The sequence below is a fragment of the Parus major genome, chromosome 5 (assembly GCF_001522545.3).
Source record: "Parus major isolate Abel chromosome 5, Parus_major1.1, whole genome shotgun sequence".
Classification (NCBI taxonomy): Eukaryota; Metazoa; Chordata; class Aves; order Passeriformes; family Paridae; genus Parus; species Parus major.
In genome coordinates this window covers 47,057,710-47,071,855 of record NC_031774.1, presented here as the reverse complement: position 1 = coordinate 47,071,855, position 14,146 = coordinate 47,057,710, and the positions used below count along the sequence as shown (strand labels likewise).

The window sequence follows — 14,146 nt, the reverse complement described above, 5'->3', positions numbered from 1 at the left end:
ATAAAAATGAATAAGAGATCAAATTCCATAATATTACTGTATTATTTTTTAATTTTCCTTAACAATGAAGTAGATACCCTTTTCCATAACATAAAACCTGTTCTACATTGTTTAGTTCAGACCACTGAAATAATTGCTTGAGTGTTTCACTTTACATCCAGTGACAATGAAATGGATGTGAATCAATGGAGATTGAAGTTGCATTCTCTCTTTATACCCATGAAACACTATATTACTTTCTTCCCATCTATTGCTGGCTCTCCTCTGCCTCATTGTTCCTTTCACTCTCAAACAATGGTGCTTTTGATCAGTCTCTCAAACACTCAGACCTGCTTCTGGGATTTTATAGCACCATTCCCATACTCCCCTGCATCTTTAATACTGGTCATCCTGAAGGCTCTTTATGTTTTTACTCAAGTCCCACTATTTAAGCAAAACGTAAAACTTCTAACAGTATTTCTTAATATAATATTTAAAGTATTTATACATTTTATTTATATATATTTATATATAAAGTATTTATATATATAAATATTTAAAATACTTAAAGCTTTTTTTTTTCCTGTACACCGTTACATATTCTTCATACCTGACATTTGCCACTGGGTCATGTGTAAGTTCAAGCACAGGTAAAAAGAAGTATTTACAGAAGAATGATTTTGAAAACAGTTCCATAATGAATTCACAAGTATCTAAAAACCGAAGTCTGTTCCAGTAACTTTTTCCTTGACCCAATTCTGAAAAATAAAAATTTTCAGATGTTATCTGTCAAGTTTTCAATGTCAAATAGAAAACATTTCACAGGTTGACCTTTAACTTAAAGATGACAATCACAGTCATCAAAAAATTTCTCAGCCTCAGTTCTTTCTTTTAGTAAACAACTAAGATTCTGAATTCAATTAATTCTGTGAGTGATCACTAGAAAAAGTGAACTAGCTACTGTATTAAACAAAGCCCTGTATGCCTTTCAAATCATGCCACAGGAGTATCAAAATTATTGTGTAAACATTAAGGAATGTTAATGGGAATTGTTAAAACTTCCAAGCTATCCTTAAAACACATAGCATACACCAAATCGTCAACTTTAGGTGACTGATAAATAAATAAATTTCCGAGATTTATTCAGCACTTATGCTGAAGCCTCTACAGAATTTTACTTCTTCCAAAGGAATTCTGCTTTTTATATTGCAGCATCCAGAACTTAGTAATTTTGGCTATAAGAAGTAGGGTTGGAGAGGTCTTGGCATATTATATTATCAGTTTCTGCATTGCCTCTTCCCCAATCCCTTTATATAAGCTGCAGATATATTCCTCACGTATGCGCAGTACATTTGGCTGGTGATAATATGAGCAACTGAATGTCTTCCAAGCGTAGTCCCTCCGATGATGAAAGGAAATTACACTGAATAAATGTAACTGTAAATAGATCTTCAGTCAAAACTAACTTTCATTTCTCAGTAATGGAGGAAAGATCATCTTACGTTCGATCAGTTTCTGGATAACCTCATGTCTCTGTTCCTGTTTGCGATTGTAGCGCAAATAAACGCAGAGAGTCCGAGCAGCTGCTTTTTGGACTGGCAGGACATTCTTGAAAGAAATACAGGGAACAATTGAACATATCTGAAGGAGTATGACTAAAAACATATATAGAATTAGAAAAAAAATAGCTAAAAAGTAGACTAACTTTATAAATTTTGAAATAAATGTCATACTGTAAGGGAGAATTAGGAAGTTTGGCCAGTTCATGAGATACCTGCTTTATTCCTTCTGCCCAACTTTTAGATTCAACTATTTTATAAGCACTGTAAAATATTTCATGTTTGCAAGGCATCTTCTGTATTGCAAGTGTTAGAAATAAAACTTACATCATCTTCTCTTACAACAGTTTTATTCTTGAATTAACCCAGTAAAATTTCAGACTAATAGCTCTAAATGATAATTTATTTTAGAAATGCACAGTTTTCCATAAAGAACAAACACAATGTAATGTATGGAATCAGGAAAAAAAAGGTATATTTCAGAGGAAAAAGTTTTGATTTAACTAGAAACAAACTGATGATGAGCACAAGGAAAGGAAGAAGTCTTGGGTAGGAGGAAAACTGTCAATCCAAATTTTGCTCCTCAAACGGGGGCAAGTATTCAGTGAAAATTCTCATAGAAAAAATGCCACAGCTTGATATACCATATCAAAGGGATAGTATTTTAAGATTTCTATAACACAGGAAGTACTACACATAGCAAATATCTAGTGGTCTAACATGCATTTACAAATAAAAACAAATGAGAAAGCAACAGGTGAGCTCACATTTGTCAAAATGATTGTCAACATCCTTTGAATAAAACGGTAATAGATCTGATCACTTGATATGATATGAGGGAGACATGCATATTTTTGTAGTAACTTCTCATGCGTTCTCCATTTTAAAGAAGTTGCTGCTCTCTGTTCTGCTGTTGTTAATGCAGGAATCAAGTCAGGAATAGAAAGTAACTAGAAGCAGAAGGATAAACAATAATTTTATATTTTCAAGCTGTGTGTCTTGTGACTATGTTTAAAAAGCTAATCACAACAATATAAGAAGGGAAGACTAATCCAAAAGCTATTTCACTACCTAAATACACTTTCATCTCCAATCCCTTCTCCTGACAAAGGAAAACTAAACGTTCTCTTTGTAACAACCTTTTATAGATATTAAGACCATTATGCCAACTCTGCTCAGCATTCTCTTTTTCAAACCAAATGAATCCCATTTCTCTTTTATCCTCCTTATCTGAGCAGTTATTGTTCTCAATCCGCTAATTAGTTTTAGTAGGAATTAATTTTAGTAGGAATTATGCACCTTTTCTCAGTAGAAGGCAAAGAATTCATAGTAGCCAAGCTAAATTCCCTTTAGCACTAAGAAAAATGAAATAGACTGCCACACCTGACATTGCATTTGCTATATATTATATATATTTACAGCTGTAAACATCTGACAAATTCAGATTTTTAAATTACATTGTCAAGTTCTGTCTGTAAAAGAAAATAAATTTCTTCAATTCTTATATTGCTGCAAAATCTCAATTTATCCACACATTTAGGAAATATGCTCAAAACCAGCATCCTTTCTGTTCCATCTTAGAGGTGAGGAGTCATGGAATAGATCATCATCCAGAAAAATATACAATTAAATTAGAAAAGATGGGAGCTGAGTACAGATCTCTTAATTCAGTGTCTTTACTCCTGGAAATAGATTTCCTTCTAGCAGAAGCCTGAAAATGACACCCATGAGCAATTCACACATCAGTATGAAAAAGATTTAAAACATGTATTAGCTATTGTTCTCTTACCATGAAACCAAATTTTGTTTTCACATAACTGTGGTTAATTAGAAAAAGAATGCATATAAACTGTTCATTTTCATATTAACCTTAACATTTCCAATTTTTTTTTAATATTAAGGCTTATAAAATCAACAAAATTAAAAAAAAAACAAACAGAAACCTCCTATTTCTCCAAAGCAGAAACTAATCATGAAAGCCTTTTCCTACAAATTTTGTCTGAAATTTCTTACTACCTTCATTTAGAAATAAAATTTTAAAAACCCCATGAGAATACCCACCTTGCTTTCTGATCCATTGTTTTCTCCTCCATTAGTCATTAGTTCAAGGATTTCAGGAAGGTGACCTACTAGGGCATCTAATACCTATTTAAAGAAAGGCTGCATGAAAGAGGTCTGTAAATGAACTCCATTTTCAACTCCCACCAACATATCCCTGCTGGCACCTTTCAAGTTACTGCTCTCTCATGTTGAAAAAGAATGGAGATTAGTTGCATTGATTAGTTGCATAGATGACTGATATTTTAATGCAGTAAGTAATATAATTATTACAGCCTCTGTTTTTATATATGTGATCAGACAAGTTTTCTAACTGGAATAGTCTAACTTATTACTGGAGTAACCAGTATCAGAGGAAATGGTGATTTTTTTCTCTAATATAAATATGTCTCTTTTTTCCATCCAATAAAGTATAACTATGTTAACTCCAATATAACTTTTCATGTTATTTTCAATGATTCATGTTCTATACAAGTTACCTGGGACTAAAACTCTTTCCATAAATCTTGATCTTCAAACCATAGACAACTTCTTTATGTCCTCTTCAATTGGACAATAAAAATAAAACAAAGCAAAAGACCTTGAATCCTATCAACTATTGTTTTAACATAGTACCAAACCGAAAGCTTTTTAGAGTTTGTATGGTAAAAAATAATACAGCAATTAAAACTATTTAGAATTAGTATTTTTAAAAGCTAATCAATTTAGTGTGGTATTACTAAATTCAAACACCTTCCTACTTTCCTCCTTTTTATTCACAGAAGGCTGGCATCTTTATGCACAGTCTGTGCAATAGAAGTAAAAGCTGTTAATCATTTCAAATTGTTACTCTACTACTAATTGTCAGTGAAGAGTTATTAAACATGAAGATAATCTGCCTCGATGTAACAAGCCAGAAAAGTTCCAATAAAAGCGTATTACCTCCAGTGACTCATCCTGTAATAGCGTAACCAGTTCTTTATGTATTGTATACACATCAGAATTTAAAAGCTTAGCAACCTAAAAAATGACAGGAAGATAGCAAGGTGAAATATTCTTTAGTTCTATGGCACAACACCGCTTACTTTTCAGCAAGCATGAAGAAAAAAGTGTTTAATATCAGCTTCCTAAAGTTGTGTACTTTCCCACTGATCACATTAACAATATGCTTATATAAATAACATGAGTCAAGAAACAGGTCTATTATCTACCTATGAAACATGCTTTTAGAATTAACTCTATTTCACATTTACCAAAAATGTTTTAGGCTGCACTGCAAGGGTAGATATTTCACTGTGGAATATTCAAATGTTGTAAATTAGGAGAGTTAAGAGTCAGCCTGCTGTATAATTTACAGAACATAAAAAGCAAAGTTGTCTTAGCCTGTGCTGGATTTTAAGTTTCCCCAACCTTCCACCTGAAGGTTCCTTACTTCTTTTCCTTATGTAATTCATAAGTCTCATGTAAATTTTTAAAAAACACTAGCAGTCCATCTCCATGCTATTAAAAAGGTTTTATAGCAAACATAACAAAAACTTGAGGAATGGGATTTTTTTGCCACAATAAATATCTATATGATGTTTTTTAATGTTTTTTTAAGCCAAGCAAAAATAAGAGCTTACTTCCAATCAAGATGAAGCTTTAAGGAAATGGCTTCAAGGACTTTTATTTTTTGGAAAACAATCCAGCAAGCAGGGAATGACATAAATTACTCATTTTTGTCTGTCACATGGCTGCCTAGTTAAGCTGTTAAAATTAAACCAATGAGAACTAAATGTATATTTAGGCCAAGGTGTAATTTTACAGTTTCTTTAAATGAGCTAAAATACTTTCCTTATATTCAGGTAGTACCTTAATAGTGTTACACAGCTAAAACAAAGTATTATGCAGAATTAGATGCCAATTTTACAATTTCAACAATTAGGTTGGACTATCATTCATTAAAACAAGGCATTAATAGGTAACAAGATGTATGGAAATCCATATAACTTTCTTACAGTGGTGGAAATAAAGCCATTTTCCCCTCTACTATTAATTTAAATATTTTCAAAAAACTGCTTAATTTACCAATTTCCCAGCAAAAAAATGGATCAAAGCTGAACTCAAAGACTGAAACACAAAGATTCTCAGTGAAAGAATATGAAAACATTGAAGATTTCCCTATATTGATTTCTATATTCAGGAGAGTGTATTTTAATTTCTGGTATTCACTCCATATAGTTAATATTACCTATGCATTTCTACATTTTTTAAATTTTTGAAAATAACAGAGTAGAATTTATATAAGCTGAATGGAAATATAAGAATACATATGCTCTTACATCTGCATAAATTTCCAAGAAGTTTCATATTAAATTGAACATTTCATTTAGATTTGTTCCACATAAACATTCCTTACTTACACCAGCAAACTACAGTTCTAAGAGTTTTCAGGCAGAAAAGGGAGAATTTCCTTTCTCCCATTTGTCTGTTTTCTAATACTATTGAAAAACTTCAAATATTATAGTTACATAAACATTTGTTTATGTTTGTGGTACTAGATCATCAAAAGTTTCTTCCACCTTTTGCTTCTTACAATTTGACCTGGCAGTAATCTCTTGTAGCCAGATGTCACACAACTTAAATAAAATGATGTGTGTATATGGGCTGTACACAGAGGTTAGAAGGAACTGAACACCCTTGATGAACTAAATATTTCAATACATTTTCTCAAATCTTTTATTTTTGGTTGAGCAGTCACAAATGTAAACTTAAAGAAGAAAACAAAACAAAATAAATCCAGGTGAGTTTGAGAAGACTTACTTCAAAGAAGCTTATGGCCATGGTATATCTGACAGAAACTTCGGGGTCATGACAAAGGCAGAAGAATATAGAATAAAGTTCTAAATGGAAGTTCTTTGGATCCACAAAAACAATCATGGCCTGTGAAAGGATAAAGTCCTTTTTTAACAACACAGCTAAAGGATGACACTACCACAGATTATCAGATGAACTTGAGAGAGAACAGATTGTTATTTTAAGAAGGAAGTGTGGAGGTTTTGCTAGCCTTGTTGAAACACAGGCACCAGACAAAATCCAGAGTTGAGAACTAAACCAAATTTATTTATCTTCCAGACATGCTGCAGGCTGTTTTTCTGAAGATAAGGACTGAAACTATGAGATAAAAAACTTCAGATTTATAAATATTGCTAACGTTTCTGTATTCTAGCAAAAACTGCAAAATGGATACTTCAAAAACAAAGAACACTTCAGCAAGCAGCAAAGCAGGAATCTGACTTTCACTGATTGTCTTTGTACATACCTTGGTTTTGCTCAAATAAATCAACAGATGTCTATCTACATACAGTGTGCTTGCCTTTAAAAGGCAGAAGGAAAAATAGTTGTCTACTGGCTCTTCGTGCAAACCTGTTTTCATTGAATACTAATGCAAATTTCAAAATATTAAGTAGATTTACAGAAATATGACTGGTGTATTTAAAGACCTCACATAAAATTGAAAAGACTTTCTGTACTTAGGCAGGAAGATGAGTAAAACATCAACCTGAGTATTCAGTTTCAATCTCCAACTCCCTAAAATGAAGTGACACACAGTGAATGTGAAACTGTAGATTCAAGTGGTTTTAAACTGGAGACTCTGTTTCAAAGACCTTTTCCCAAATCCTTTGTGCTAAACATTTGGAGAAAATGTGTAGGAGAGAATAAGACTGGTAAATTCTTAGACCAACATTTCTTCAGTCAAAATTTGCCAATAATTTTCTGAGGGTCTGCAAAGAATAGTATTTCCTGCTAACTCTTTTGGACAACCTCACTAAATGAAACTTTGCAGAAAAGACCTAAAATCTAATTAACAATGAACAATTTGGGAATAAGTCCTCTATCACTTGCATAGTCCTATTTAGTGAACTATATGCACAACACAAATTAATATTAAACTTTCAATTACTGTTACTTACTGGAAAATTGTAAGCACAGTTCTTCCTCACTGAAATATACTTCTTTTCCTGTTCCAGAGTTTGCAGATGTAGTTGATTATCATTATGCCCATTTTCCTGCTGTAAACCCAGTGTGGAAAGTTTCTTATAAAATTCCAAAAACCGCAAGTGCTGTTCAGGAGTAAAAATGCCTCAAAAAAAGAAAAAAAAACAAAAAAAACCAAACAAAACAACAAACTTTCCTCATTACAAATGCCATTAATAATATACCCAAGCAAATCTTATTTTAAAATCTATCAAATATCTTGATTTTATCCTTCCTCCCCCTCCCACCCCCACTGAATCTAGCAGATAATCAGTACACACAAGTACTCAGAACAAACTGGAATGTAACTAGTGATTCTAATGAACTAATGATTCTAAGAAGAATCAAAAACTACAAGTACATCAGTAATAAGAGAATAATCAAGAAAAGGCTCAAATTTCTATTTCAGCAAGGGAGGAAAGCTATCAGTGATTGGTATGAAGAAGGCTGAAATGCTAAATAATTTTACTTTCTTTTTCAAATTCCACTAGTATCATCAGGCTGAGTAAAATTAATAACTCTGACAAAGATTCAAGATTTAAGTAGAGAATCAACAGGTCAGTGGATCTTAAACAAAAGGTTTTCAAAATGTACAGTCACATGTGCTTCATTCCAGCATTCACAATGCTTAAGTCCTAGCTGTTGAAATCTTAAATAAGTCAAATAAGAGAACAGAAAAAGGCTGAAGTGGTACTGACAGTTAATAGCTGGAGAGGGAAAGGACATGCCATATAATTAGGTAAGGGAGGTTGCTTTCACATGTTTAAAAAAATTGAAACAAAAAAAGAAATAAAAAAATCTGCTATTTAATACCAACACAGACACACATCCACTCCCCGAAAAATAATAGCAGTAGCCAACATGGCAAAAGGAAAACTTGTCAAACTGATTCAATTTCCTTCTAGTATGGGATAACAGGACCAGTGAAACAAAAGAGGTAGTAAAGGTCATGACTTTCACAACAAGGGAATAGAAATGATAATTAAAAACTACAAAAATGCTCCAAAAACTGCTTGGAAAAACAACTAAGAGAAAATTACCCATATACTACTGACAAGACAGGAAACTGTAGAAAGCAAGTTCTATCCTAATGGTACTATTCAGTATTTTCACTGATTTCTGAAAGCATCAAACAAGGACAGAGACTTCTTATTCTTCAGAAGACAGTTTAAAATGATCTTCAGTAACTGGACATGTGGTCTTAAAACTTTAGACTATAATTCCATTAAACAGCAGTAAGGTGCCATGCTTAGCCTGATCTGCATCACCTGCACAAGGGCAGGATAGAGAAAGACTAAGTAGCTGCTTGATTTTTTTTAAAAGGCAATTTTTCATACTGAAAACTGTGAACAGCAATATATCTGGCAAGACATGTGAAGCAACCCTTTCACTTGATTCAGCTGTCCTAAGGTATAAAACTTCAAGAAAAATAAGAATTTGTCAGATGGAAAGATCAGGAATTAGTCATTCAACTAGAGAAAAGAAGACTGGAAAAACATGATAAACACAGGATGGACTGTCCTAGCCCTCTGCTTCTGGAAATAACATTTTAACACCGTGGAACAACCATTTCAAGTAATCTGTAGTGAAGCAATTGTCACTTTGATAGTCTTTAACATAATCATGAAGACTCATTTTAAAGAGCTGTAGGAAAGACCAAAGGTTTTAAAAGTCATGGGAAAAATTATAAGGTAAAGCCATGATTCTGTTTCATTCCTCCACAGGTAACATGGTGGGCAGAATTATCAAGAAATATTGTGCTGTGATCAAGTGAAAATTCAAGCAAAAATGATGGGTATAAAAATTATGAGTATCGATTTGGACTCAGCTGCAACAGGGGAATCCACATGGCATTAGATCTCCTTTCTCCCCTCAAGCTCCTTATGGACCACACTCTGCCCTGTGTCTTAAAAAGGAGATCAAGCACAGAAATGAGCAAAGTTAACATCATAATGTTTTGAAAGGTTTCTAGCTTCAAAAATTCAATCATACAAATCACAGGCTCCAGAATACCCAAATAAATCAGTCAAACCAATAAAGATAAAACACCATGTTTCCATCTTTGACACTGTCTAAACAAAAGAAAACCAACAATAAGTAATACATAGATAGTCACCCTAAGAGGAAATTTCCAAAATCTAACCACCATTTCATTTGATACACTCAAATCTGGGTATTTTCCAAGGGGTTCAAATTCTCCAATCTTCCCTCATTTTTAAGCTTTGTAAAAAGAAATTAAATCATACCATATAATCCATTACACAGTTTCCCTAAATGGAAAGATAAAGAAACTATGATAGATTCATCTGCTTTGAAGGATTTTTCACAGAATGATTTCACTAATGGGAGAACAGTTTGACTCCGATCATCTGAAAAACAAAAGACATTTTTACAGTTAGCCATTTGTCAACATTTTAAAAAGAGCACAGAGACTGAACTGTAATAAATTGAGAAAAATTTCATTTAACATTCTCAGGATTACTTCTGGCAGGCACTCACTGAAGGTACAAAACAAGAGGTAGAGAGAATGATACTAAATTTAGTACCTTCCCTGTTATGTCCATTTGTTTATTTGTTGTAAGTGAAAAGGCATCCCCCAGTAAAGGATGAAGCAGAGAATAAATAAACAGTCACTACCTTCTCCACTCACCAAGAATACAGAGAGAAAGAATACTGCAGAACTCCTACAACAAGATTTTCTACAATAGTAGGAATACAGGGAGATCAAGACTGAACATGACTGCAACAGTAAATAGTAAAATCAGGATATGCTGCAAGTAATTTTTTAAACCTACTGAGAAGTGTTTCAAAATCTTTTGGTATACAATAAATTCACAGAGAAAAAAAATAGTTAAGGACACAGGAAAGAAATTACATCATTTATAAACTAAAGCCAAATCCAAATACTCTGCGTCCTTATAAAATAAAGGAGCAAATGTTTGAAGAAATTTATATCTTTGGACTTAATTTAAATAAAATCATTGTATTAAAATGTTTGAGTTTTAAAGGGATCATGATTTGGTTTTGGTAGATGAACAGCAAGATTCAGCAAATAATTGTGGCTGAACAAGGTTAGGTTCAGCTGAAGAAATATTTTGATATTGTGGGAGAGAAACTAGGATGACTTTTTGGCTCATCTACCTTCAAAAATGTTCATTTTCTAGTTCAGCCATGAAAACAAAATCCATGCAAACCTAATTTCTAGAAACATTCCTTAAAGACCTGCAAATAACCCCTGATTGCTTTCTCTAAGCTTCTTACAGTAACTCAAAGCAGCAGCTACAGCAAGGAGTGGGGAGGAGGAGTGAAGACTGAGAGGTGCAAAGAGAGGCACAAACTTGATAGCATCAGTACAGAGGCTCAAGAATTAGAAAATTAAGCTACTAACATACTTATTGATATAAACACTAACTGCTAAAAAGTCTATTTACACAATTCTCCCCAAAACTGTATTATTTTTTTCTTTTCTTTATCCACTCCTCCATATGGCTTAAATACAACCATGTATTATAGTAATTCATCACCAAGTTCCTGTACAGTACATTTTTGTTGAGCTAACACTTTGTATTCTGTGCACTGATAGCACTACTTTAATTAATTAAATACTAAAACCACAATATTCCCATAATTTATACAGGTGTTTTACTCATTCTGTTTAAGCATATTATACTAGAAACTTGGAATATGATAATTGATTTCATGGACAACTTGCTCACCTCCCTTAAAACTTCCTGCATATAAAGCACTGCAAGACATGAAATACAAGGAAATATAAAGGACAAAACAACAAAATCTGAAATGTCTGAGTAATGCTGTCAGAACAAAAAGCATTTTAAACAATTATAAGATGCACTAGAGTACTAAGAATTGGGCTACTATGCCTAAATTAAATTCCTACCTGCATCAAACATATCGAGGAGATTCACTAAAGTCTCAAAAGCTGCCAGGCGTACACTGCTGCCCTCATCTCTGGCCAGTTCCACCAACTCAGGAAGCACCACGGTTTTTGTTAGATCTGTCCTGCAACATGAAGCAAGCAGTCAAAAGAAAACTTACAATGAAACAATTCTGCCACTGCAAAACAGAATTCTTCCTTGAAATACTCATTTAGGTATTTTTTGGGGTAGTCAAGAAGAAAAAACTGACAAAGCCCTAAGAAAAGTAAAGTTAAATAAAAACTTCCAGTCAATCTCAGGACTTTTCTTCTTTGTCAAAGAAACATGCAAATTTTAAAAGCAAAACTTCATCATTTGCTTGAAAAAAGCACTCAAATTAGCTCAAAATAAATTAGAGAAAATGAAGTCTGAAAAAAATCAAACGACTCCTGCTATTTCACTGTATCACTAAAAAAATACTTATGCTAAAATATGCTCAATATGATGGTCCAAAGCCAAAATTTAATAAGTATAAGCCATGCTGGATTGAAGTGTCTGGAAATTTTATACATCAAAGATAAGCCTTCTTTACAGAGAACAGCTACTGCTCAGATAAAATGTGATTTCCCAACTAGTCTAAACACTGGCTTTTGGCCTTGGTTTAAAGTAGTAAAGAAAGGGTTCTACTTGTCCTTTTTGGCTTTGGTACAGACTGACCTACTAATATAGTGCTAAATAACTCCAGGATGCTGAAATAAAAATGCTCAAAATATCCCTTCTGCTCAGACTAAAGCAGTAACAGCTGCCCCTTTTGTAAGTCAATATAAACAAAAATCCTTTCAAATGCTTATAATCAGCATTAAAGTTGTTTGCACCTTACAGAGATATTATATGTACCAGCAAATCAAGAGGTGTTAACAGCATTCCTCCAAGTAAATGATTAAACATTCAAATAAAATTATGAGAAAATTATAGATCATTTAATGACAATAACATTAGTAAAAATATGCATTTGGACTGTTGTCACATTATACCTTCGATATTTACCTGAAAATTTGTACATATCTCTTATTTTTTAATTTACCTACTACCTAGTCATCTTCAGCATACACTGGAATAGCTTCCATACTGAAAATGTTCAATGTCCACCATTTCTCATGAGATTAAATCATCTAAAGCATTGAGAAGGGATTAGAGTAAAAAACTTCAGAGAGAGAACAGTCGATACGAATACATTAATGCTAAAAATAAAAGTTGGTGAGGAAAGAATCAAAGAAAAATACACAGGACAGACCGCTAAATTATAACAAAATATTTAGCCCGATCAAACCCACAATTCTAAGGTGGACTAAATACCCAATAATGCTGTCATTTGCCACTGCATAATACCTATGATTTTTTTAAACTTTCATATCCAAGGTAGAGTAAGTGAAATTTAGTTCATTTTAAAGACATTAAACAGAATTAAGAAAACTTCATTTACAGTATGGTAACTTGTTAGTATAAGATCTAATCTCTCTCTGCTGTCTAGCACTGGGTAAGGAATGTTACTTGATAATTTTTCAATTCTGTAAAAGAAGTTATTGCTGTTTTTCCTCCCTGATAAAATGATAGGTAGAGAGACCCTGAATTTTAAAATATTTGTTCACTCTGAGACCAATCCTGAGTGTAATTAACATTTTCTTTTATTAAAGTTCCAGACTTTTTCAATCCTATGTGTGAATATTGAAGGCCTTCAAGCTTCAAATAAAAGCTGATACTGAGCTGAAATTTGCTTACAAAAGCCATTTAACATCCTTTCTCAAAAAACTGCACAGTAATTATTAAAACTGCTAATACTTGTCAGAATTTTTAAATAATAAAATTATTTATTGATAGTAATCCATCATCAATGGATAATCAAGATAATTTCAAGAAGTTACAGATATAGATTATTTACAAAATAACTGCTGGGTTTATGGTTCAGCAATAACCTTTACTCTCTTTTACTATATATTATAACTCTCTTTTACTATAAAAGAGAAAGAAAAATCTTGACGTGAAAAAGAAACAACTTCCAACAGCCAAGTACTAAGAACACATCTGTACATTTCAAATTCATTATTGAATATGCATGAATTCAGCAATTTTAAAGGGAGCTTTTAGGTTAACATTTTAGAGAAATATTTTGCATTTAAGATCAGTCATGCAAATTCCACTCACCCTATTCCTCGAGCTACATGTTCCAGTTGTCGACACATGCAAGTTCTAACTTCATATTCCACATCCTGGCACAGTGATTTTACCAATGGAAGAACCTCTCTTTTAATACTAAAAACATGAACATTTTTTTAGGAAAATATAGAACAACAATATATTAAATCTATTGAGCTGTACTGAACTTTACTCACACATTACTTGTTTATCCCATATATTACTAATTTATCACACACAGTAAATTATTTTTCTGATAATCAGCAATTAGAAAAGAATATTGTACATCTGGAGCAAATATGTGCTCCAAAGAAACAGGAAAAGGAATATTTACTGTCATTATAATTTGCTCATATTTCATCTATAATTTCTTATAAACTACAAAAATAGTAGGTAGGCTACTGTAGTAGAATGCTGTCCTCATTTAATAAACATCTTCACTACAACTTCTGAACAGCCACTGAAAGAATAAAAAGATTATATAAA

General features: G+C 32.6%; 1 protein-coding gene across 11 annotated transcripts in view; it reads right to left on the bottom strand.

Annotated features, from left to right (window-relative positions):
• Positions 1-14,146, bottom strand: part of PPP4R4 (protein phosphatase 4 regulatory subunit 4) — a 64,296-nt gene that overhangs the window by 15,502 nt on the left and 34,648 nt on the right. For all 11 annotated transcript variants that reach the window (XR_001521986.2, XR_001521985.2, XR_001521988.2 and 8 more), the window contains 10 exons: positions 13,670-13,777; positions 11,491-11,612; positions 9,839-9,961; positions 7,529-7,698; positions 6,378-6,497; positions 4,518-4,595; positions 3,600-3,683; positions 2,306-2,488; positions 1,482-1,587; positions 590-737 (listed from right to left, as the gene is read on the bottom strand). Coding sequence is in view for 3 of the 11 variants with exons in the window: in XM_015629910.2 (XP_015485396.1) it covers positions 590-737; positions 1,482-1,587; positions 2,306-2,488; positions 3,600-3,683; positions 4,518-4,595; positions 6,378-6,497; positions 7,529-7,698; positions 9,839-9,961; positions 11,491-11,612; positions 13,670-13,777 (1,242 nt within the window). In the remaining 8 variants the exon portion in view is untranslated. The remainder of the gene's footprint in view (positions 1-589; positions 738-1,481; positions 1,588-2,305; positions 2,489-3,599; positions 3,684-4,517; positions 4,596-6,377; positions 6,498-7,528; positions 7,699-9,838; positions 9,962-11,490; positions 11,613-13,669; positions 13,778-14,146) is intronic.